At 41.6% G+C, this 25,996-nt stretch overlaps 2 protein-coding genes across 5 annotated transcripts in view; both read left to right on the top strand.

The window, feature by feature from the left end:
• Positions 1 to 7,405, top strand: part of LOC111645009 (tetratricopeptide repeat protein 28) — a 166,088-nt gene extending 158,683 nt beyond the window's left edge. For 2 of the 3 annotated variants that reach the window (XM_023394017.2, XM_023394019.2), the window contains 11 exons: positions 468 to 612; positions 778 to 957; positions 1,071 to 1,615; positions 1,887 to 2,134; positions 2,253 to 2,377; positions 2,500 to 2,731; positions 2,984 to 3,060; positions 3,730 to 3,753; positions 4,599 to 4,728; positions 4,866 to 4,973; positions 5,065 to 7,405. In XM_023394017.2, coding sequence (XP_023249785.1) covers positions 468 to 612; positions 778 to 957; positions 1,071 to 1,615; positions 1,887 to 2,134; positions 2,253 to 2,377; positions 2,500 to 2,731; positions 2,984 to 3,060; positions 3,730 to 3,753; positions 4,599 to 4,728; positions 4,866 to 4,973; positions 5,065 to 6,674 — 3,424 coding nt within the window. In that variant the 3' untranslated portion in view covers positions 6,675 to 7,405. The remainder of the gene's footprint in view (positions 1 to 467; positions 613 to 777; positions 958 to 1,070; positions 1,616 to 1,886; positions 2,135 to 2,252; positions 2,378 to 2,499; positions 2,732 to 2,983; positions 3,061 to 3,729; positions 3,754 to 4,598; positions 4,729 to 4,865; positions 4,974 to 5,064) is intronic. The other variant, XM_023394018.2, reaches the window with a different exon arrangement.
• A 456-nt stretch (positions 7,406 to 7,861) lies between these two features.
• On the top strand, positions 7,862 to 24,622 carry LOC111645017 (phosphatidylinositol transfer protein beta isoform). Of its 2 annotated transcripts, XM_023394032.2 has the most exons (12): positions 7,862 to 7,974; positions 11,007 to 11,037; positions 12,509 to 12,654; positions 12,947 to 13,038; positions 13,247 to 13,254; positions 13,433 to 13,507; positions 13,606 to 13,689; positions 16,089 to 16,166; positions 18,856 to 18,966; positions 19,301 to 19,423; positions 20,096 to 20,174; positions 21,786 to 24,622. In XM_023394032.2, the coding sequence occupies exons 1-11, from the start codon at positions 7,955 to 7,957 to the stop codon at positions 20,141 to 20,143; spliced, it is 816 nt and encodes a 271-aa protein (XP_023249800.1). In that variant the 5' UTR covers positions 7,862 to 7,954; the 3' UTR covers positions 20,144 to 20,174; positions 21,786 to 24,622. The 2 variants fall into 2 exon arrangements, with proteins under 2 accessions (XP_023249800.1, XP_023249798.1); XM_023394030.2 differs by lacking the exon at positions 20,096 to 20,174.
• Positions 24,623 to 25,996: the final 1,374 nt, after the last annotated feature.

The raw sequence follows: 25,996 nt of genomic DNA, 5'->3' as shown, positions 1-25,996 counted from the left end.
GAGTAGCGCAGGGAATAGGTGATTGCAGTGAAAAGTTTAGAGTTGACAAGACAACTGAAATTCCTTTTATTTCAACATTGTAAAAAAAAAAATGCAAAATGTATTAAAATGTCACATGTCTCAGCACAGAGACATTTTTTTAACTTCAAACTAATTATTATTCAGTATTTTCAACGAATAACTTTCTGCTCACCCTGAGGTCAGCCGTAGTTTTCTTAATGTTATAGGTTTGTGTGGACTTCTTAATATCATAGCTTACATTTCTGTAGATCTGGATGCCAGAAGGTAATTTTGTAATTTAAGGAAAACAGAATAATAGTTGTTGTCCCTGCAGATATTTTAGGAGCTCTTACTGTAAATCCCTGATGTCTCTTCCTAAAACTCCCATGGGTATTCAGCATAAAAGTATCCTGGAGAATATGAAAACATTGTTTTCACATGTGCTGCTTTGTGTTGTGTTTATGCAGGAGTTGCCAGAGTATGACCAGCCTGTTCAGTAACACCATGTCTCCTGCCAAAGATGGGAACTCCTCCCTGACTCGCCGCTCCAGCAACCTCGGCAAGCCTCCGCTCCGGGCACTTTATGATTTGCTCATCGCACCTATGGAGGGGGTGAGTACTACCTCTATGGGTCATTGCCTGCTTGTTGATGTAGCTGTGTGGTAGACAGAGGAGCATATCAGAAAGCGCAGTTACGAGATAGAACGTGGATAGCACTGCGTATTGAATGCTATTTTGTGCATGTGCATTTTCATACTAATCCTCTCGCCATGTCAGGGCTTGATGCACTCCAGCGGGCCTGTTGGCAGACACAGACAACTGGTGATGGTGCTGGAGGGAGAACTGTACCTCATTCCCTTTGCCCTGCTAAAAGGAAGCTCATCTAATGAATACCTGTATGAGCGCTTCAGCCTCATCGCTGTTCCCTCCATCAATGGCCTTGGATCAAGTGCAAAGGTTGAGCTTCTCATTCAGATGAAAATAATTCCATACTTCTATTTGAACTCTTGTAAAAACTGATGAACTTAGATTGTAGAGCTAGAATTTAACCCTTGACTCTGTGCTCGCAGGCTCACTGTCGGCGCCCGGGACCAGCTCCTTGCGGTGGTGTATCAATGGCAGCAGTGGTGGGGAACCCTCGACTGCCCTCACCTGTGATGGACCGCTGGCTGTGGGGACCCATGCCCTCTGCAGAGGAGGAGGCTCTGATGGTGGCTGAACTGCTGGGATGCCAACCACTGGCTGGCTGTTCTGCTACCAAGGAGAGGGTGATGAGTGCCCTCACACAAGCTGAGTGTGCCCACTTTGCCACCCACATTTCCTGGAAATTGGCAGCTTTGGTGCTCACCCCAAACCCCGAGGGCGTGCCTGGAGGGGCAAGTGCCAGCGTGGGAGTGGGAACAGTGGGCAGAGGTGCAGGGGGGAGGAGAGGCAGCAGCGGTCGAGGCAGGAAGGGCTCCATTGGAAGCGGCTACACCATCCCAGAGTCTCTCCACATGCAGGATGACAGCAGCGATGTGGAGAGTATCTGTGACAGTCCACCCCTCCAGGAGTTCCTCCTCACAGCTGCAGATATTTTGGACCTGAGGTTGCCTGTCAAACTGGTTGTGCTGGGGTAGGTGAACTCATTGTGGTTCATTTCGGTCCTGATATTTTACAGTTCTGAGGCAGTGAATGTATTTTCAAAAAATCAAAAGTCAAAAAATAATTCAAAAACTAGGATCAAATAAATCATTCTATAGATTCAGGGTTGATTTACAGACATGAAAGGCTTTATATACTTAATAAAAAAGCATTACATAGGAAGCTTTTAGAAGCAAATAGTAAATATTTTCTTGTTTTCTTATTCGATTATCTGCATGTTTTGTGTGTCATTGCGGATACAGTTCATACCAGGAGTCCAGCAGTAAGGTCACAGCAGATGGTGTCGTGGGATTGACCAGGGCCTTCCTGGCTGCCGGGGCTCAGTGTGTTCTCGTGTCCTTGTGGCCCGTCCCTGTCGCCGCCTCCAAAGTTTTTGTCCATGCCTTCTACACTGCCCTGCTGAATGGGACCAAGGCTAGTGCGGCACTGGCAGATGCCATGAAGACTGTTCAGAGCAGCAAGCAGTACTCACACCCCTCCAACTGGGCAGGTTAGAGATGTCATTCAATTATGTGTTAATTCTGCATTCCTATAAAACAAAAAAAGAAAAAGAAAAAAAGATGACCATTTAACTGAGCTTTTTTTTTTAATTGCATTTCTCTGTCCAGGATATATGCTGATTGGCAACGACGTGAAGCTTAACAGCCCATCTTCCCTCATCGGCCAAGCCTTGGCAGAGATTCTGCAGTATCCAGATCGAGTGCGTGATGCTCTGAGAGTTCTACTCCACCTGGTGAGACATGGATACACAGACACACACACACTTAAACACACCCAAGAACTTACTTAATACAGAAAATGTCACAACCAACAACACAGAAAAATACTGATGCAACACTGCCGTGCTCCTTGCAGGTGGAGAAGTCTCTTCAGAGGATACAGAACGGCCAGCGTAACTCCATGTATACATCCCAGCAGAGTGTGGAGAACAAGGTGGGGGGCGTCCCTGGCTGGCAGGCCCTGCTGACAGCTGTGGGCTTCCGTCTCGATTCTGCAGGCACCGGTATCCCTGCTGCTGTCTTCTTTCCCACTGCTGACCCAGGAGACAGGCTTCAGCAGTGCAGCACCACTTTACAATCACTGCTGGGTGTGTACCTGAGACAGGCTCTACATCACAGTTTAATCGGCTTCAGAATCTGTCCGCTGTTTTATTGATTTGTTCATTTAATGTGATTTTCTTTCGATGAATTTACATTGATTTCCACATATATCTTTGCCAGTTCTGTCCTTTACTCTGTATGAAATCACCTGTTTCGTTATAGTGCTGTTTAGTTTGGGGTATAAAGAACGTGCCTTGAGTATGAATAAATGAAGAACTTCCTTTGATCTCATCCCTTAGGTCTGCCGCCGCCAGCTCTCCAGGCTTTGTGCAAACTCATCACAGCTTCAGAGGCAGGAGAGCAGCTCATCAACCGAGTAGGTTCTCAACAAATGCTGCTGGATTTTTAAATCTAATGCACCCGATTAGAATTTAGGTCAAACGACAAATACCATTGCTATTACTTAGTATTAAGGAATATTGAGGCTCACATTTTCTCTGGTACACCTTTGTACCACAAGGATCTTGGTAATGTGTGAAGTGAACGTCAGGGATATATCATTGCATAATTTTATTACGTCAGGAATGGATACGCACTAACACGCTAGCAACTCAAGCTGGAGCTTAATCTGCATTGAAAAGCTGCATGGAAGCCTAACCAGCAGTCCTTCAAGTACAAAGTCTGAGTCCTGTTCTCTTGCACCCAGACTCGTGACAAACAGAGAATTAATCTTACACTGCAGAGGTTTATCCCTATTTATGTGTAACGTGGCTATCACATGCTTAAATTGAAAGGCTCTCCAGTTTTTTTCCCACATGCTGCAAACATTGGTCTCAAAGCACAGACTATGAAACATGCTTAACCTAACCTGTGAATGCTGATTTCATCCAACTATATATGTACATAATATATTGAAAATGTATGTTACTCTTTGCTGTTATCCTTCTTATTGACCTTGTTGACCCTTGTACCCTTTGTGAATGGCCTGTGTGCATGCAATTAAAAGCCTATTCTCTCTCCCCTGCCCCTTACGTGCGGTCTGAAGGCTGTTAAAAATATGGTGGCGATGGTAAGTGTGCCTTCACCTACCTGCACTCCATCCCATTCTACCCTGTTGTTCCACTCTCCACTGTCCGTCTTGCTAAACTTTCTAAAAGACCTTCTCGTTGTGTAGAAGCTGCATGTCAATTTAATGATCACTTTTGTTGTTTTCGTGCCATTTAGCACTCTCTTGCTTCAAGTGTAGCTGAATAAACATTTACTGCGTTGTCTTGTTCACAATTTTTCCATTGCTAGTTCCTGCAGTCTGATCCTGCAGTCAGATCTTAGGGATTTTGAATATTTAAGGATTTACAACCCTGGTTCATTACAGGTCAGGGGAATGTTTCAGCGTGGTAGAGGGGATAAAGCTATGATGTAAAAACCAGCCTCTCATGAAGAGTGATGTGAGGTGAAGAGACATGTTTCCACTTTCTGCACAGTTATGTCAAGTTGACAAAGGTGTCTCTGTTCCAAGCCAACTAATCCCCAAACAAAACAGGCATGAGTGCTACAGGGCACGTGTAAACCCCCACAATGCTGAAACCCTCTCAGCTCTGCTTGATGTTGTGTGGCCCTAGTACTCATGAATAGGAAACGGATTTATAACTACTCTCGAAAATCTTTTTACAGTAGTTCCACAATAAAATGTAGTTGACATTATGTTAGGGAACTTAAATAGATGAAAAGGAAATGTTCACTGAGAGCAAAGAACTATCTAGATTCATGTCCTTGGTCGAATTGAAATTGTTTGATCACACAAATTCATTTTAACCATTAATCACATTCCCAGTAGAATTCTTCAGTTTGTTGTATCCTTGTCATTACTAACCACTGCATCTTTCCCCTATTTGTGTTCTCCCTCTTCTTCTCCAGCTCCACCAGGTGCTAGTCCAACTCCAGACAGGAGAGAAAGAACAGGATTTCTCCCTCTTGCCCATTCAGGTGTCCATCAGTGTGCAGCTATGGAGACTGCCAGGATGCCATGAATTTCTTGCTGCTCTTGGTGAGTCAACTGTCACCCAAGGAAACTACTCCAACTTCTCACCCAGCATGCATCCTTGTGTCCCTGTGGGCTCACAGACACAATGACACCTTGATACATTTCTAAGTTACAACTGTTGTCCTTTTGGGTGTGTGCAGGATTTGACTTATGTGAGGTAGGCCAAGAAGAGGTGGTGCTGAAGACAGGCAAGCTAGCCAACCGCCGCACCTTGCACTTTGCTCTCCAGTCTCTGCTGGCGCTGTTTGGTAAGTACACTTGATTTGCTCATGTTTGTTGTATCAATTCTTCTTCTGAATATTTTCAGTCGCTTGACTCTACATCCCTCTCTTTCTACAGACTCCACAGAACTGCCCAAGCGTCTGAGCCTGGACAGCTCATCTTCCCTCGAGTCTCTAGCTTCTGCCCAGTCTGTGTCCAACCCCCTGCCCATGGGATATTCAAGTCTTCCCTTCTCTCCTCCTTGCCTGGACAATCAGGCATCAGATGCCATCTCTGTCTATAGCCTCAGCTCTGTAGCCTCCTCCATGAGCTTTGCCTCCAAATCAGACTGTGACTTCCTTGGTCGACGCACTGGGGCCACAGCACACTACTCTGTCCACAAACACCCTCACGTTCCCCGAAGCCGTTCCTCACCTCATGGGGCAGCTGCTGCAGTGGCAGGAGCCCGGGGGGACGAGGAGGAATATGAGGGTTTTTCCATAATCAGCAGCGAGCCGCTAGGAAGTCACTGTGACTCCCTGCCTCTGCCGCCAGGCCACAGCCAGCGCCATCACCGTGGCGGCAGGGGGGTTGTCGGCGGGTCTAGCACAGGAGCAGGGAGAGGCTACACTGTATCAGTATCATCGAGGGGCAGTGTCAGCACCCCCACATCTCCTGTCAAAACATGCCTGGTGCCCAGCCCAAACTCACCATTCCAGAAGGTGGGTAAGGTGAGCAGTTCAGATACAGGTGAATCTGACCAGTCTAGTACCGAGACCGACAGTACTGTCAAGTCTCAGGAAGAAAAAACTGTCCCTCTCGATCCTCAGGAGCTGGCCCAGAAGATTCTGGAGGAGACTCAGAGCCATCTACGGGCTGTGGGTAGTCTTCAGCGAGCGGGGGCAGAGGGTGGGACAGCTGGAGGAACCTCAGCTCGGAGCAGCGCCTTCCGCTCTTCTGAAACTAGCGCTTTCAGCCGTCCTAACAGCAGTGCTAGTGGCCGAGCTCAGTCTTCCCCAAGACCCAAACCTCCCTCACGTTCCTCCTCACTGCAGAAGATAAGCTCTGGCTACAATAGTCCTGCAGTCTCTGAGTCTTCCCAAAAGGAAGGCAGCCATCCTTCACCCACTCTGGACAGCCATGCACAGTTCAAATTGAAGTACCCAAGCTCCCCATATAGCGGCCACATCTCTCGTTCCCCAAGTAATGTGTCTCCCAGTTCTGGTCACCAGTCCCCGGCTGGTAGTGCTCCATCCCCTGCCCTCTCCTACTCCTCTACCGGCTCTGCCTGCTCGACATCAGCTGATGCTCCAGACTTGGACCGACTAAGAAGAGGGGTCATTGATGAAAAAGTCCAAGCGATCCACAATCTGAAGACCTTTTGGGCTAATGCTGCAGCTCAGCAGCAGCAGCAACATCTAGGTCCTGTCAAAGCAGTCCACAGTGCTCCTGGACCCCTCGCTTCTGCCAGTAGGGATGTACTGAGCCTTCTGAACCTCTCCCCACGCCATTGCTCTCCTCATGATACCCAAGACAGCCTGGAGCTGCGGGAGCTGGGGCTGCAGTCACTGGACAGGGGCAGCAAGAACTCTTCCAATGGACACCACTGCTCCAACACCAGAAAAGTGGCCCCGTCACCTACTATTTCCACAAGCAGTAGCCCTGGTGCTCGTTCTATCCGACTACCTGCTGGCAATGGATACAAGTTCCTGTCGCCTGGAAGATTTTTCCCTTCCTCTAAATGCTGAGACATTTCAAACGGTCCTATACTTTTACCTGTCATTTACTATCCTGTGTGCTGGAGGAGTAGGGCACTTTTTGAAGACCACTATTGGTCCACCAAGTTTGACTGACAGTGAGAAGATTTGATTGGTCAGTGAGTGTGACCCTGCAGAGGCACATGAATGCTTTAGAGGATGTCTTGTCTTTGTGCCCATAACACTGTAAATGGCAATGAGAAATACTCAACGACCTGATACTGTGTTTGTGTGTAACTGTGTGTCAGGTAGATGTAAATGCCATTTGGTATTTTTCCCCCAAAACTTTGCTGTTTGTGTGGGCCAAGATGCAACAGCTATGACTGATTTTCTCTAAAGTTAATGGTTATTGTTATTATTGTTTGTTATTGTTATTAATATTATAATAATTATTATTATGTTTTGTAAATTAATTCCAGTGTTTCACAATCAGTATTAAGCGTTTTTATATTATTAAAAAGTGAACAAACCTGTACCATGTAAAGATGGATAGAGTGGGAAAAAAAAGATTTAATATTTTTTATTGAAATCAAAAGGGCATTTTGCCTGATTTCTTTGTGAATTGACTGTCTCCTCTGAAGCATGGATTCTCTTGCTATTCAATGTTAAGTACCATGTATGACTTTTTAGCCCATGATTTTTTGAGATTAAACATGAAAGTTTCATGACAACCATCTGTCATTTATCAGTAAACAGTTTCAATAAAAAAACATCATGTCTGCTTTCTTGTATTCCTCACTTTATATTATTCTATCATCTGGCACCACTGTGTGACAGCCATATATTTCTTTCACACAATAGTAACTTTACTTTGTCTGTTTTGTTCACCTTTTTTAGGCTTCTGAAAATTCTTCAAGTGCAACAGTTTGAGAAGAAAAGAATATGTCTTTGGCTGAGCTACTCACAATTCATGTCCACAACAGTGTTATGAGGTGGCACAAGCAAAAATGTTTGGAAGTCCTTATTATTAAAGGATTTTTTTCTATTGCTTCCCAAATAAATCTGAAATAACACCGTCTTAACAAATGATGTGGTTTTAAGTTGATGTGCTGAATAACTGGCATGATCAGAGCAGCTGTACAATGGGCGGGTTAAAAACCAGCAGGGAGAAACTTTATTGGTTGAAACTAATTAGCAGGTTCGTCTGTGCCTCCTTCTGCAAATCACCGCTTACGAGGGAGGGACCGGGCGCTGCTCTTAGCAGCTCATGACGTCAGTAGCAATCAGCGGTAGCTGGGCAGCGCCAGTGGTGTCGAGAGGAGCGAGCTACGATGGTCATCATCAAGGAGTAGTAAGTGCTATGTTACTGTATACACTGTTCTGTTTTTATCATTTTGAAACCACAGCGTCGTTTAGTTACAGATTCGTTTGGGCAGGGTGTTTTTTTCAGTGGTAGTACACCGATGAAAACTTTTCATCTTGCCTCAGTGTGTGTGTGTGTCAGACACACGAGGGAAGGGTGGGATTGCTCAAGAGCTGCTGTGGCCTACCGGCGTTGACAGCAACACGGCTCTGTATGACAGCTGCCGTAATCTCACAGTCTGTCATGCGTTCACGTTAAGCAGCTGACTTTTGAACACTTCAGACTATGGTTTATGTTATGATTTTAAAAGATATGCGCACCGACATTTGTGCGTTCAAGCTGTACAGCTCCCAACTAACTTGAGCTACGAATTAGCTCACGATTTGCTAATGCTAGCTAACCTAACGGTATAACCTGAATGCGGAATCACCTAGCGCTGCTAATGTTATCTTAGCAACATTGACACATAAACCCGTTCTGGCGCCAGCTAATCTTACTCAAGATAAAAAACTTTGACCAATAAGCGAATTTGCTGGTTGTTTCTTGTGTTTATGTGTGTCAAACCAAGCTGTTTAGAGCTTAGAACTAGCTAGCGGTAGTAGTATTTAAGTTAGGCTAGCTAACTTAGCTAATAGGTGTATGAGTCATGAAGTTGGATCAAAAGATGCTGGTGTTGACATGAAAGCCATTGTCAATTGGAAAAATATCACAGCAGTAAACTAGCCGTAAGCCTATACAGAAAAATGTATCCACTTATGAAAACTATTGCCAATTTTTGTCTGCTGGACCTAAAAATAAAAGGACGCTTGTTTGTAACTTTGGGTCCATCAGTAAGTCTGTTACAAAATTATTCTCCCGACCTGGTCAGCTAGTAAAATTTGTCTTTTCATAGGGATGAAAAGATGTGTGTATTTGATGAACATGTCTTATTTTAATGTAATAGTTAAAACATTTTTTTTGTGTCTCCTACTCAGATTAAATTTATAAGTCATTTAAATGCTGTAAATTCTGTGGCACAGGAACGTCACAGGAGTTTAACAAGTAAGAGTAGAAGTTTTTGTCATCATAATAAACAGAAGCTTAATAGCTAAAGTATAAAAACCAGACTCCAATATACAGAAATGTGAACTAACTTCATTAAAATAAAAATTTTCTTGACTGTTAGATTAGTGTTATTGTGTGGATCATGTATATTTAGTTTTTTTTTTTTTTTTTTTTTTTTTTTTTTTATCTGACTCGTCTACATCTTTGCTCCGTCCATACTGTGTTTCTATTTAGGAACATGATTGTATTTTAGGTCTAATTGGTATTTCTTAGGTCCATACATTTATTTTGAATACCCTGTGGTTTATTTTGATATTAGGGTAGATGGTTGATGAGTCTGGGTTTAATTCTGCACAGAAATCCAGGAACTCAAAATACTGATTAGAGTTATGTAAAACCATGTTATCTCAGTGTGTCATGCCAAACATATTACTTTTAACATGTTTAGAAACTTCTGCTGTTCATGGGTTTAATTCCATCACCTGTGTGCTAAGTAGAAAATCACAATGACATTTCTAAAATTGGCAGAACTAGGGCAGGGGGCCACTGGTCAACTATACTAAGTGACAACAGATTGTGTGTACATGAATCCACAATCATGTAGTAGTCCTCTAATGTGCTACCACAAATTACATACATCCTTTTAAACAATTTAAAAACTGCATGTACTCACTATACTCTGTCCAGGTCATTCCTCAAACTGGAGAACTATCACGATGTGCCTCTGTGCCCTTTGATTGTGATGAAGTCATCATCACACATTAGGAATCCTTGCCTTTTAGAGATGTCATTGGTCTCATCATAGCAGCCTGGAGTGAAAAAACACCCTGTCTGTCACTGGGTGTTATTGTGAAGATTAACCTTATTTCAATACAAGTTAATAAAGTAGTGTCAATTCTGGACAAAATGTAAATTCTCATTGTCATGAGTTGGTTTCTGACAGCTCATTATCTATTTCAAAGAGTGTGTGGATTGAAAACAAAGTGTGTGTCTGTCTGTGTTTGAATAAAGCCTTACTTTAGATTTATATTTTGAGAGAACTTCCTCTGCCTGCCATGTTTTTTTTGTTTGTTTTTTTTCATTCTCTGGCACCGTGTGGTTAGTGGTGACTGCAAGAAGCATCATGTACATCGGGGTAAATGTTGCAATTGCTTTGAGTGCAGCATACCACACCCTGAAGTAGACTTCTACTGGGATAGAAAGAAAAACAGTTTCAATGTACTTTTAGTATGCATTAAGTAAAGACGTTTGTATATCTCGTGTCTCCCTTTCTCACAGCTCTTTAATTGGACATCTCGTAGCTATATTCAGTCTTGGCTCCATTCAAGTCTTACTTTTCCACTCTGGACTAGTGATGGTTTCCACTCCTCTTGCTGAAGTCAGCAGTGTGTCGAACTAGCCAGTAGTAGTTTTTTCCTCAGGAAGAGTGGCCCACAACCAGCTTCCTGTTCTTTAGCGATGAGAAGGTTTGTGTGCATTGTGGAGGTTATCGATAAGGCGACGGTGTAGTGCGCATGACAGCAAAATGGCTTCTTCTGCACTGGTTTTTCATTTTTGCTTCATACTGTGTGGAGAGTGACAGACAATTGACACGTCATAGTCATTAATATAATAAGTTTTTTGTCTATTGATGTCATTGCATATAGATGTCTTGATGCATCGAAAAACAAGTTTCTTCTTTCTAGTTATGGAGAGTTAATGTTTTGAATGATCAGTTTTATGCATTTGCAGTATCAATGTGTTTTTGTCGTATTGATTAATTTGTTATTCATTTTCAAATATTTACACATTTTGGATCACTAATTGGATCTGAAAATTATGATGAGGCATGTTTTTCTGCACCTTCCTTGAATGTAAAGTTATTTTTGGTGGTAATGTTATACTTAAGCTTGTTCGCTTTGAATTAAAGTAAAATTGTAATGCTCCTGGCGGTTTAATATTGAATGAATGATACCAAGCTTCTCTCTCTTTTGCAGCCGTGTGGTTTTACCCTGTAGTGTTGAGGAGGTGAGTAATCAGTTTTTGTCTCTATCATAAAATGAAATGTTTTTGTTTTTTTTGTTTTTTTTCCTCGATTTTTCAGTTTAGAGCCTCTGGATGCTACCTCATCTCTTGTACTTTTCACCAATGTCCTTCTTCATTATAAATGGCATCAAATCAACATGTGATGTGTGTGAAAATTGCAAAGGATGTGAAATACCTTCCTTTTTCCGTTTTGTTTTGTTTTTTTCAACCATTTTTTTTCTATTGTGGCCCTAAAACTGGTTTACAGTCACTGCGTTACCTCATACTACCCCACTATAGTATTATCAGACTTTTTTCAAATGCACACCAGTTCATTTTGTTTGTTAGTCTGACCTTCAGTGTTACTTTAATCCCTTATTTGGGCAGAGAATGTGTCATAGAGTGATGGGTTAGAGTGATGGGTAATAGTAATTACAATAAGTCTCTGTAATACATCTTTCTTTAAAATGATTGCTTTGTATCATTTAGTGAATAATAAATGTATCACTGTATTATCATATCAAGTGTTTGGCTGCTGGTTTCAAGTCAACACAACACACTCATATCCAAAAAGGCATAATTTGTAATCCTTGTATTTTACATGAGCAGGCAATTGTTCCTTGTGTTCATAGAGGTTTATTTCACGAATCCCAGACTCACCCTGCTGCCTTATATGGTGATTAAATGTCTTGGCAATTAAGACCGCATTTTAAAGCTTGTTCCAAATAAAAGTGTTCTCTTTTTGGCAATAAACACTAATAAGAGCTCTGATAGCTGAAGTCTAAGCAAACATCATCATCTGTTGCACCATCTATTGTTCAAATATAACTGGAGACAGTTATTTAATTTTGTCGGTAGATTGTATGATAGATTTAGTCTGAAATGTAAATAGACTGTCCAGATTAGGGTTGCCGTTATTGTATCCCACACCACAGTTCGGACACAAGCTTGTTTGACTATTCAGTTTTTCTTGGCACATACGTAACTCTGCAATCCACTGGAGTGACGGCAGGACAGTAATACATCTTACTAAGTTTATTTTGGCTTATTTAGTGGCTCAGTTTTAAAACACTAATCAAGTACTGAATGATTTTATTAATAGTAGAAGTCTCTATAATCACAATATAAACATGAAACAGGGCTGTCGCCTAACAGTGGTTCCCAAACTGGGATTTGGGATCACACAAGAGGTGCGTACAGACAGACATAATTACATATATTTTGTCTTACTGGAAACTGGATACTTGGACCTTTTCATGCATCTAAAGATCTTTTAAATGAAACTGAAAGGGAAAAATCTTGTGTGCTCATAATAGTAAAAGTGCTGTGTATAGCTGTTGTCTGTTTTAGGACACATTGTATACCTCATTGACCCTGGAGCACCAGCAAGTTACTTTAGAACAGTTTTCATTCATTTTATGTGCATATAGTAAGTCACTGTATTTGTATTAATGTTATCTTGTTTGTGTTACAGTATCAAGTGGGACAGCTGTTCTCTGTGGCTGAAGCAAGTAAAAATGAGACGGGTGGTGGTGAGGGCATTGAGGTACTCAGGAATGAGCCCTATGAAAAAGATGGAGAGAAAGGACAGTATACACACAAAATCTACCACTTAAAGAGGTACCTAACTTTTTTTTTTTTTTTTTTTTTTTTTTTGTTTGTTTTGTTTGGTTTTTTTTTTAACTTCTTAAAATTCAATTATTTGATCTCAGAACTTCCTTTCTACAGTGTAATAACACCAAGCTGCCAGGCGGTGGCAGTGTTGTCTAATCTTTGTTGTGAAACATTCCAAGTTGCTCATTTTGCTCCTGCAGTCTTTCCTCTAGAACCACTGATGAGTGAAGCAGTGTGTCTTCCTTTCCCCTTTCTCTCCTTACATCTACCCGTTCCCACCTCTTTCCTAACCATACAGTAAAGTCCCAGGGTTTGTCAGGCTGTTAGCCCCTGAAGGCTCCCTGGTATTCCATGAAAAAGCCTGGAATGCCTACCCCTACTGCAGAACCAGTGAGTCCCCCTCCCCATATCCCTTTACCTTTGCACTACCCTGAAACCCTTGGTCCTCTCAGTGGTTAAATACATTTGTGTTACTTGTATCATGGCCATGTATTTTCTGTTGGAGTGAAGTTATAGTGTGTGTTTTTATTATATGTATAGGTAATGGTGTTTTGTTTTGTTTTTTTTCCTTTTCTCTCCATGTCTGATTTTGATCCAGTTGTGACGGTAGGTCGCCTTAAATGGCTTTTAGTTTTTTTTTTTTTATTGTTGTTGTTTTTTGTTTTTGCATGTCTTAAATCATCAAAAATATACTAGTTGTAACTAAGTTTAAGGTGTTTCACTTTACTCAATCTACATACAGTATATTATACATTTAGTTTACTGATTCCGACTCTTCTTCTAGAATGAGTATATGAAAGACAATTTCTTCATTAAGATTGAGACGTGGCACAAACCAGACCTTGGAACACAAGAAAATGTGGGTACCTCTGCATCTTATCTCAAAAATCTCAAGTTTGAACAGCAGATTTTGTTTGTATGCTCTTCTTACTTTTTTTTTTTGTTGTTGTTGTTCAGGTGCACAAACTAGACTATTCCACATGGCAGAATGTAACTGTTGTGCCCATTGACATCACAGACAGAAGTCAAGTGTCCTCTACTGTAAGTAGAAATTCTCCTCTGGCACATTTCCAAGAGAAAAGTTTGGCGCCTTCATGTGGACAAATGTGATCACTACCACACTCAATCCATGTTATATAAGGAATGTTTTTTTGACAAGCAGTAAAAATCTTGTTGAAAATACCATTGAGTGTATCTTTTAAAAAAAAAAAAAAAAAGTTTTCTTTACAGATACAGGAATTTCTTCATTTAAAAAATAAGCTATTTTATATTGATTTGAAATGAAAAACCTGTAAATCATCACACTGGAGAAGCCACAATCTGCAGATGTTTAACATTTTTATTTGACAAATTCCCTCAGCAATATTTAAATTATTGTTCATTTTAACATACTATTGATATACTGCTTGATTAACTTGAAAAGCAATCAGAATTTTTTTTTTTTTTCTCTAGCCTTTGAACATGTGCATTGAAATATACTTGAATTTTTTTTTTTTTCTCTAGCCTTTGAACATGTCTTTTGAAATGTATATACTTGAATACTTCTAGCTATTTCTTGTATCTAGAGGATCTGTTTTAGTGGAACTAGTGGATCCAAGTCTGGAAATGTATTTTCGTAAGCTGTCTGTATTACCAGAATATTAAGCACAATGAGCCACATACTCTTCTGACTAACAGTGTGGTTAGAGTTGAATGATGTGACCATTAGGGATGTCTCACTGAAGTGTTTTTTGTCCCCGATTTAAGTCCTTTACCTTTTTGGGTAGCTGATGATACCCAATACAGACACAAAACCTACAATTACATTACTTAAATGTTGAGTGTATCTGTTGTTCCATTGACTTAACAAGGCTGTAGACTACTTAATCTCACACATGAATTTTTATGAGCAAATTCTGAAGGTCACAAAATATTAAGTTATAAGCAGGTTGTTGATATTCTGCATTGGAAGGAAAGTTTAATTGGGAGAATGCAATTCCTGACAGGGATGTCACATGATACACTGGAACGAAGTCTCACTCTGTTGGATTTGTTGGAACTAAAGAAACATATTTGTGATCCGTAAAAATATGCTTGATCGGCTCAGGTCTTCTCTGGTAACTATTTCATTATGTATTGAACATATGTGAATTATCTAGCATTTGATCTACATTTGAAGTGTCAGCTACTTGAAATCTTCGTGTTTAAAACTTACATACACTATTTAAGCATTCTAAGACTGCCTCAATAGAATTTCAAAATATAAATATGAGTTTTTGATACTCTATTTACAATCTCTGAAATCTTATTTGAAGATGTTGCATGTTATTGCTGTTATTTGACATCATATTGCCTCATTTCACTGTGGCTCTGTGTGTGCTTGTGTGCATATGTGTGGCTATTTGACTGAGAAGCATTAGTTTGTGTGTGTGTGCGTGTTTGTTTGCGGTGGGTAGTTAACGAGGCAGACGTGTTTGCCTTGCTGGAGCAGTGTGTTGTGTCTGAGGGCCCTATCAGCCCTCAGCCTCAGGCATGGCTGCAGGGCCTGGGGCGTACCGCCAGCACAGATGAGTTTGTTAGTGTAATTAAGGCTCATAGTGCCTCGTATGCCGGAACTAGACAAACACACACACGACACAAACACACTCACGCTCAAACACACACTCTTTTACTTGAGGAGTAGCTCCTTTTCGTCTACCACGGCACATCGATTCACAGGCCTCATTAGTGCAGCACACTGTATTGTTATAGTGATGGAGCTCTCAGCATTAAAACAGCCAAATTAGTGTGTGTGTGTGTGAGTGGGGGTGGGTTTCTATCTCTTTTCACACATTGGGCACCCTCCTGTTGGCCGATAGCCCTGAAAAGTAGCTTTTAGCTGCAGGCGCATCATGATTTATTTGAAATTGCTGGGCCCTTGAGCTGTTGATAATTTGAAAGCCATTTCATTTATTTGTATTACTATTTCTCTTGCCTACTTTATGAAGCCAACTTTGTCATGTGCTCATGTGCTTGGCGTATGCACTCAGTATCGCTCGGTATTTTTCTGTATGCTTTTAAAAATCTTTTTGCCATGGGACCAAGGTTCCCCTGTGCAATGGAGAATAAGTGGTTAGTTCAGTAAAATGGGTTTGACAGGACATTACTGTACGTACTTGATGTATAGGATAAGGAGTGCTGTTGCAGTTAGAGCAGCTGTAGACACACACACACAAATACTTGGATGTGCAGCAACACTAGCACTGGTCTCTATCTATCTATAATATATATATATATATATATATATATATATATATATATATATATATATTTCCTTTATCAAAACACATTTATTGCAAATGTATGTGGTAGCATTTTCATAAATAAACATTTAAATTAGTAATAGATTAATTTGTTGAAGAGATTGTGGCAGCTGAATAAAATGTGCTATGTGTATTCATTACAAATTGTTTTCACTGTAGGACTACAAGCCAGATGAGGATCCCTACCTGTTCAAGTCCGTTAAGACGGGCAGAGGACCTCTTGGGCCCAACTGGAAGGTAAGGCTCTTGTGAGCTGTGGAAATTAGATTTATCACATTCACACACAAATGGCAATTAATGCCACACAATTCAACCCACTTTTGACTATTTATACCAAACTATTAGGTCATTGTCATTCACACAAGTCCTGGTTCTGACCTTGGATAATTCTAAGCAGTTCCTTATAATTAAAAATGGTTTTTATGGTTTCTGCTGTGTGTTTATTTTGAAAGTTCAGCATGGCTGCTGTAACCTTCCAGTTCAACAGAATTTCCAAGACACTGACGAACTAATTTTGGTCATAGTAAAATGGAAAGAATAGGGAACATCTGTAAATCTGTCTGGAGCAGACTGTCCTCCCCACAGAGAGAACTGTGCCAACTCTGAAGAAGCTACAGGGTTCAATGGCGGGGATGGGAGACACCGTGCATACAACAATTGTTGGAGAAACCCACAACAAACAAAAAGCCACAAAACATGTGACATTTTGGCTAGTGTTGCCAGAGGGTATGTGGGAGACTTAAAGGCAGAAGGAGAAAGTTCAGCGGTCTGAGACCAAAGATTGAGCTTTGTGTGTGGTGTTTGCTAGTGGCAGCTGTGGGGATGCTACTCTGCACCAGGTCTCACAAGTTTTATGAAGATAGCAGGTAAAATGAATGAAAAAAGGGAAATTCTTGAGGAAAGCCTTCTGCTGTCTGCAAGAGAACTGCTGCTTGTGAGAGGATACATTTTCCAGCAAGACAACAACCCCAAAACTAAGCCAAAGCTACTCAGGAAATGCCTAAAAACAACAATGTTCGTGTCCTGGAGTTACAGAGTCCAGACCTCAATCCAATCAAGAATTTGTGGCTGGACTTGAAAAATGCTTTTCACTCATGGTCCCTATGTAACTTGACAGAAATAATGCAGTTATTGAAAGCAGTAAGGAGATAAATTACAGTGTCCAGATGTGCAAAGCTTAGGCAACCCTATTCACATAGACTCAAGGTTGTAGACTTGAACTTGCACGGTTATTTTGTGCCTTTTTTTTTTTTTATTATTATTATTTTTAATTTCATTTAGACTAATTTGTCAATTCGTTTTCACGTAGACTTGAGCACCATCGCCTGTAATAATCCAAATGGCTCTGAGCGCACAGAGCTGGTGGAAGGCTAGAGTGGTGTCTGCAGCACTGTAAGGCTGCAATGTGATGAAGACAAATCACCTCTTTCTCGGCTCTAATTGGATGTAATAGAAAATTCAAGTCAGTGGGTCAGATAAAGGTTCTACCCTGAGCTCCATCTGCCAGACTTGGTGTGTGACAGAAAATGAAGACAGAAATGGGGGGAAAAGACTGTGTATGGACATTGATACTAAATTTGACAAGCAGCAATTCTGAATAAGGACTGATGTACTTTTGATAGGAAGTAATAAGTCAATAAGACGTCGCTCATCCACACAGAGAAACTTTGTCAGGAGTTTCACTGCGTTCCCCTCTAAACCTTGTCGTAACCCACAGCCTCACAAATGGGTCCTGCTCACTGTTGGAGCGCTGAGAATTTCTGTTCTGCAGTGGAGCCCTCAAAGTTCACCATGGGAAACTTTCCTCTGCTTCAAGAATTTTCACAGAACAAAGGCAGCCAAACAGCTTTTTAAAAAGTATGAATAAAGAAGCACAACTTTTTATTTTGTGTTTTTAATTAGATCACTTTCCCGTCCGCTGTGGACATGGGAAAAAGACTGTTTTTGAAAAGGTAAAAAAAAAAAGAAAAAGTAGTTATGTGACAACAGAGGCACAATTTCTGCCAGCTTCTCAGAGCAATAAAACTCTTGTCTATCTCTGCATGCACACATGCTTGCATATCAGTACCCTTTGTATTTCTGAAAACTTCTGCTCCTTTGAGTGGGGCACAGAGAAGGAAAGAAGAAATGTCACCGTAAATGTTTTGATGTAGAATCCGTTTCATGTGAAGTTCTCCTTTAGCGATGACAACTTTTCTAAACCCACTGCAAATTTAGAAATGTTTCTCATTTCCCCTCTCTCGCTCTCCTCCATGATCGTAGCATCAAACGGCAGTGGGATGAGGGTGATTGAGGCGGGTCTGTGGCATTTTCTCTTGGAATGCCGAGCCAGAATGAAGTGATTAATTAAACAGGTGTTCTCGGAGGGAGAGTTTGTGTGTTCTGGGGGCGAGCAGGTCCTAGGTGTTAATAATGTAACCAGCTTTGCACCGCGAAGCCCTTATCGCTTCGCAAGCACCGTTTTATCTGCCTTCCATGGCCACAAAGGCATGCCTGTTGGGAACGGTGTCGCTGTCAGGGCGGAGGCAGAGAAATGGTCCCTTCATCTGGAGTTTATCCACTTTGCTCTGCCCCAACCCCCCCCCTCCTTTTCTTCTCTTCAGAGGGAGGCAGAGTGCAAGCAGCAGATGGATTTAGAAAGTGTGTTGGAGATTAGGGTGCTTTTATCTGTGCAGAGCACATCTTCATATTGATAATTATTTCAGCAAGCTCCATACCCAAAGCATTATGTATTAATGATTTTTAGTTTTGAAAGCAGCCACGATTAGTCTAAAATAATATTCTCTCAGCCTTCTGCTGTTTTTACGATTATTTTCTCATTGGAAAGTTTCTGTCAAGTTTTTGCTGTTATTTCTTCTGATACTTTAAAAAAGTGGTGGTTTGTAAGTCTTGTCACTGTTTTGCTGTGCTGTTCTTCTCTCAACAGAAAGAGCTGGTTAGTAAGCCTGACTGCCCAAGGATGTGCGCCTACAAACTGGTCACAGTCAAGTTCAAGTGGTGGGGCCTGCAGACCAAAGTAGAGAACTTGATCCATGAGGTTAGAGTGACATGTTTACACTTTACGCGGCCCATTTATTTTGGTTCAGGAGATGTATTCAGGGAGCGCTTCCATTTGCAAAAGCAATTCGCTGCCTCTGACCAATATTACTGCTTGGTCATAATTCAGTATTATTGTCTTTTGACAAAGTAAATGTATCATGATGATATGATAGTATTGTATTTGAACAAAGAAACATATTACACATCATTGTGAATATTGAAATGTAATCTTTTCTTTGTCATCATATATCTTTGAAAAATAGTCTTATCAATAATGTGATGACTTCAGGCATATCACCCAACCTTAACAAAGACTACATCTGTCTCCCCAGCAAGAGAAGAGGATCTTCACTAACTTTCACCGCCAGCTCTTCTGTTGGATCGATAAGTGGGTGGACCTGACTATGGATGATATCCGGCGGATGGAGGCAGAGACACAGAGAGAGTTGGATGAAGTGAGTGTATATGAATTAAAATTATCCACAATTAAAGATTAACCTTGTACATATTGGTCATTGTTGGGCTTTGTGCAGGGAACTGTCTCCAGTCTCAGGAGTGTACAGGCTCTGTAATTTTTTTCCTAATAATTGCCAGAACCAGTGTGACGGTGCATCTACTGAGTCTGTCTTTTACAGAATGAATATTCATATTGCCATTTTATCTGCGCTTAGCTTTCTCCACTGAAAATGTATCTTTTAATCCTTTTTAAAATATTTGGAATTTATGTTTAAAACCATAAGTTTGTAATTTTTTTTTGTATTTCTTGTACTGCCAATATTATCACCAATATATCATGTGGATGTATTTTTGTTTTATGCTTTGCACTTTCTGCAGTTCACTTTTCTGTGGATAACAGAAAGTAGACATTTGATGTTTATTAAAAAACTAAGATGACTGTATTTCTAGCTTGCCAAAGAGGAAAATAACAATTCAGCTTTTTTCTGTTAACATTTCACACTACAAATATTACTTCCTTGACCCACATTGTATTTCAGAATAAATCTTGGAAACTGAAAGAAACAAACTCACCATTTTATAAAAACATTTCTTTTTGTTACCTAGTCCTAGCTGCCCCACAGGCTTCCTCATTCTCATTCTGTGATTTACTGTATTTTATTTTTGTCCAGATGCGTAAGAAGGGCTCTGTGAGAGGTACAAAGGCTGCAGAGGAATAGCCAGGCCAGGTGTATGTCTGAGTGTTGCTTTGTAAGTTCTTACTGGTAAAGGCCAGTCTCTCTTAGATGCTGTCTTTGCTCCTTGTGGGGTTTCTGTGTTGCTGCCCTCACTCTGTACTTCGGTGTTGTGAAAGATCTTTTAATCCACTAAGTCTATATGTGCACATGTGTGTAACCCCATAGCTCACTCTGAATTACTGTATGCCACCAGATCACTGAGAAATATGACGTATGTGTTAGGTTGTTCAGTGTTTTGCTGACACAGTGAAAATGGCTTGCATGAGTGCGTGTTGTGTATATGTCTACATTTGTGTATGAAAGTGCCTTGTTCTCTGGATATATCCAGACATCTGGGCAAACTTCTCAGAATCACACATGCTATTTTTTAAGAGGTGGCCGGTAGTTAAAAACACACACACAAAGCCTGCTCAAGACTAGTAACTGCAATCCAGAACCTCCCCATAGAGAAATACAAGGCAGGGAAGGAAAACGGTCTTCTCTCTTTTAAATCACAGGCTTTAATTTCTGTGAATCACATTCTTTGTAAAGCCTTACCACTGGTTTGCTCTTGGAACTACTCTAAATATCAGTCTGGGAGCTTTTGGCCGTACAAGGAGAAAAAGGGAGGAATCCGGGCTGGACTGGCCAAAGTGGGACAGGCTCAAACATTCCTGGCTTACTACCAACATACAGCATTTTGTGCTCACCCCCCCACCAGCCTCACATCTCGCCCCAATTCAGCATGTGTTTCCCATTTTCCCTTGGAGTAAGTAAACAGGCGGGTGCCATCAAAGAGGGCTGCGGTGAGAAGGCCGACGAGGCCTGAACCTCTGGGCTCAAGGGTTAGCAGGGTCACGGACTGGATGGGATGGCACGGGGTGATGGTGGCCAAAGCCTACGTACAGACACCACCATCCGGGTTGTTGACAACACTGCAGTGTGTCAATGAGAAACTCCACATTATACAGACGATGCACCAGCAGTCGTGTCTGCCTTTTTTTTTTTGTGTGTGTGGGTTGGGGGGGGTTTGGGGCATGAGAGAAGGAAAGGGCAAGAAGGGGGTGGGGGGGGGGCTTCAAGATGGCTCCTTTTTTCCTCATTAACATACAAATGGAATTTTGCAGTTGAGAAGGAGTCTGTGCTGTGATTGAGAAAAAGGGAGGGAGGATGGGGAAAAAGGATGGAGAAGTAGGAGGGTGAATCCTCATGCCATTTCATCAGATCTGTCTATTCCTCTGTTTAGTGCCACTGTTAGTTTGAACTGTTCCATTAAGGTGTTCGGCTATCAGATTCTAACACTAATTGACTTTCCAAAGCCATCAGCCTCAGGGTGGGAGAATCTGAAAGCGATGCTTTTATCTACCTAGAGGACAAACAAGGGGCTTGATAAAACTGTTGCAGCAGATTTTAAGGAAAGGCTAAAGATTTTAGTTAAAAAAATTTTGTTGTATTTTAATGGTTTGTAATGCAAATAGTAAAACTTAGTCATGTGTATTGATTAGAGATGAGTCTCGACCCTTTGCACCACAACTAGTAAACATTTGTGAAGGCTTCCACTGAATGCAAGCATCCACTGAACCTGCCCTCACCTGTTAAGCTTGTATAAATTTAACGTGTCTCATTTCCCTCCTCTACCCCACAGCTTCGCAAAAAGGGTGAAGTCCGAGGAACCAGTGCTGCAGACGAATGAAAAGGCAACGGATTTTAAACACTCACGATGACAGCAGCGATGGTCCTTCGGTGCCACTTTTTACCTTAACTGATTCAGGCTGTGGAGGATGGGGCACTGCTACCTGCAATCAATAGAGCGGATCCCTGACTTGCACCCAATCATAGACATTCTATCCACTGAGGAATTGATTTCTAGAAACCAACACGATCCTAGCTGATAAGACTCTGGTTAATTTTGATCTCCTGAGCAGAGGAAGGCCAGGTATCGGCATCATGTTATTGACAAGACGAAGCCTTGAGCGATATGAAGAGGAGCTGCTTCCAATAGAGAGAATTTTTACAAAAGCAGTTTCATTGGTTTGATTCCACAGTGGCAGGTGTTGGACCAAATATTTCCCCTGTATTATTTCAGTTTTCCTTTTTCTTTTCTTTCTTTTGTTAATGTTACCCTCCAAAACATTCCTATCAAGATGATGCCCTGTCTGACCTCCCTGTCTCCCTCCTTGGTTTTAACTGTACACACCGGCTCAGTGGTTTGCATTCCCTGGCATGAGTGTGTCTGTTTGTCATACTCATGTTCCTTCCTGCCACAGCCTCCATTAAGAGATTACTAACATCCTTGGCGCCTTGGCCCATTGTAATCCTTCCCCCATCACCCCACCTTACCCAAAGCACTGCATCTTATTAGCACTGACAATCATGCCCGTACAGGTATTCGCTCTAACTCCCGTACAGATGTAATAGAAACCCACACATGCATATGACACATATACATTGAGAACATGAGGATAAACATGTGAATTCATTCTCACACATACAAACACTTGCAGGTGTGGATGCTTTTGCGGTGACTGATCACTTAAAAGCTCAAGCTGGGCAGATCCATGCAAGCTTGTTCAGCTAAAGGATGTTACTTTGGAAGTGTTTACAGCTCTGGTTTTTTTTTGTTTTTTTTTTGTTTTTTTCTCCCCTCCTCTTTCTCTTCTCCCCACACACTCCCTATTCTGAAGACATTCACACATAACATACAACACAGCATTCACCTCCCTAACAGATGTCCCCAGAGAAACTGCACTGAAAAACAGCCACAGATGGTGCTACACCCCTCCGGCCTCTGTCACAAGCCAAACTGCACCGCACTGCTTGTCCCACCTCGCCCAGCCCATCCCAGAGGCCCGTCTCACTCATCTGGTTCTCCAAAGTTCTCTGACTCCAAAAGGCCTCTTCTTCTGCTTCATTCTAGGTGTGTTTACAGATTCATAACTGCCTTATCAGTTCCCAGTCAACACCAGCACCATACACTGCTTGCCTTAATCTCCTTACCCTTATATCTATTGGACCTATTATACCTATTGCATCTCTGCTGCCAGCTATTGCTCTAGCTACCTCCCTTGTTTCTGACTGACAACTTTCCTGACGCCTAAACATTAGCACTGGCGATTAGCTGCTGCTTGTTAGGAGTAAGTCTTGGCAGACAGCTTGATGAGCAGAGTTGTTTTGTGATGACTCTTAGTTTTCTTCAGGGTGTAAAATTGCATGTGATTCCCTTGTATTTTTTCTGATACATGTCAAAGCCTCGAGCAAGTGCCATTCCTTCAGCAAGCAAAACTTTGTGCATCATGACCGTAACAGCCAGCGTGCACTGTTCCTGCTGCAAAGGGCTGCACATTTACATCTCTGCCTCACACCAGCCGTTTGATGGATACGCCACCTTCATGACACTTTCAACTCCATAGTGCACTTTCTCCCCATAGGCTTCAGAATCATGTGGCACTGGCCTACAGTGTTGATCATCACTTGTGTTACATACATGTACAGTACAAGTGGTTTCCTCATCTGATTCTTACTGGTCTTCTTTGAGTGTTAGTGTTTTTGTTTTTTTTGTTTTTTCTGGTGTGTCATTGTCTTAAATTGTGCAACAGGAATTATGGATTTATTTTTAGAGATCTATTTTCCACATTTTTAAGACGCTGATATAATGAAATCTTCTGGGTTCATATATTCTAATGTTTTTATTTTCAGTCAGTCTCATGAGGGAACGTGATCACTTCCTCAGTAATGGGTTATTGGCTTGTCCAAAGAGCGTAAATGGATTTCTGATATGTTTACATGTATTCTGCGATTGTAGGTTGTTGTTTTTTTTTTTTCTAATAGGAAAAATTGGAAGCAAATTTCTGAGGCAACATTTTTCAAAACAACAAAATCTTCTCAGGTGAACAATACCATACAAGGATCTTTTTGATATCGTTGCTCATCAAAACCATTGACTTCCTTTCACCATTTCCTTTTCTGCGGGAAATACGGTGTTAGTTTCAGTATGATGGGAGGTGGTTGTGATACAGTCTGGTCCATTTTACTCCAGTATATGAGACAGCCCGTCGATCTTTGTAACTGTACTGAGATTGTGTGCGTGTGTTTTTCAAAGTGCGAAAAAAAAAAAATTGTCTTCAGTGTAATCAATGTTTCCAAGTCTATCTTAATGATTCCTGCTGTCTGTTGAATAGAGAACCCAGTGGCTAAAGAGAATAACGTAAATCAATGGTTTCAGTTTGCCATCTGTCAAGACAGTGACATAGGGGAGAGGAAGTATTCACAAAGCAACTGTACAGTCTTATCCTAATTTATGAAATCTGCAACTGTTTAATTTCTGGACCGCTTGCTTTTAAATGTTTCTGATCAGCTTTTGAAATTCAGGGGACACGGTAGTGAATGTATGACATTTTGTGCCTTTTCTTTCTGTAGATCTTTGTGTGCCATTAAGTCTTCATATTGTATCTAAATATCAAATAAATTTTGTCTGGAAAATAATGTCCAGATTGTGCTCATGTCTGATTGGATGCAGGTGCTTGTTGGAGACTTGGGGCCCAGAGGGGGAATGTGTTCAGACTTTTTTTTTTTTTTCTTTCTAACTTTTGCATTTATATTTCCAGACCAGTGGATGTGCTTGTAGATTGGCTGAAGAGATGTCTATTTCTCCCGTCGTAAAAACCTCAGACCTGCTAATGGCAATAGCAAGCACACAGATGGCCAGCTTGGGATGCAGTCTTCACAACATATCCAGCTTTTAAACAGCTGTCTACTCAGTCTAAGTCACCATCTTTTGAATAATACACAATAACAGATTTTGATTGAAGATTGAAGATGTGGGTTGAGCTTGAATTAATTTGGAGGGCTGAAGATTGAAAGTATTGGCTCTCTACTGTAAAATGCACATCAGATAAGGTAAACATTCCCTCAGTAGAGTTGCTGTTGACTCCAGCATGGACTAGACTTTCAGTGACCCGCAGGTCAGAAGACTCGCACAATAACAGCGGAATCCGTGCTAAAGAGCAGGAAGAGCCGCCAGTCTGCCGGCTGAGATATCCGCCTTTTTTATTGTTTGTGGAGGAATGGTCACATGTGCCTGCTGCAAGGAAACCAGTCATATCTGCCCCAGAACAAGCAAATAATGCTGTTTCTAAAAGGGGAGATGGGCAGAGTCGCCCACACACCTCCTGTTAAGTGGCAGCTCACAGTAGTCTACAGTAGGCATGTATCCATCCATCCATGTGTCTCGCTCGCAGAGAAGATGAAGGGACATGTCATGAGTGAGCCCCTGTCGTTTAAATAGATGAGGCAACAGATGAAGAGTAGAAATGAATCTCAAATGGAGGCTCAAGACTTGACACGGGCATGTTGCCGAAGAAAGACTTGATGTTCAGAGCTAAAAACACTTTGTGATAGCCAGCACGGCCGGCTTCATTGCTGCAAGTCATAAGCAGAATTCACAATGTTCTTAAATGTGTCAAAATGGATTGTAAAGGCCGAGACTACGCAGGAGAAAAAGCTGCAGTAGTGTTTGAGTCACCACATGGCTGCATTTCCTGCCACAAGACAACACACCGGGGGTGAGAGCTTCTGTTTCTGGAGGAAGTGGCACAGTGAAGATTAAACTCAGTTTGGACCGGCCCTGCCATGTTTGTGTATGTGACCTTCCGCTGGGGCCACATTTGCTCGGGGGCTGCAGGTTTTCTTGGACAGGAAAGTTATTTCTGGATTTCATGGGTTGGCAGTGATGTCACGAGTGTTTCCTCATCCTCCGGGCTCGGGTCAAGTTTAAGCCCAGTGATTCTCCTGAGTCTTTCCTGTTGTTCTGAGAGAGGTGGAAGAGGTGTGGATCCAACCGGAGAGGCGGGGGTGGGT

This window comes from Seriola lalandi, unplaced genomic scaffold (assembly GCF_002814215.2).
Source record: "Seriola lalandi dorsalis isolate HSWRI2012SDOR001 ecotype SW California unplaced genomic scaffold, Sedor1 jcf7180002054945, whole genome shotgun sequence".
Lineage (NCBI taxonomy): Eukaryota > Metazoa > Chordata > Actinopteri > Carangiformes > Carangidae > Seriola > Seriola lalandi.
Note: the sequence above shows the minus strand (reverse complement) of the source record. Positions and strands in the feature narration are given on the sequence as shown.

Bases quoted from the DNA above. Each gene is read 5' to 3' on its own strand.
- LOC111645017 (XM_023394030.2), top strand. From the start codon at position 7,955: ATGGTCATCATCAAGGAGTA. The intron at 16,167-18,855 runs GTAAGGCTCTTG...TTCTCTCAACAG, and splicing joins CTCTTGGGCCCAACTGGAAG to AAAGAGCTGGTTAGTAAGCC. The intron at 19,424-21,785 runs GTGAGTGTATAT...TCTACCCCACAG, and splicing joins CACAGAGAGAGTTGGATGAA to CTTCGCAAAAAGGGTGAAGT.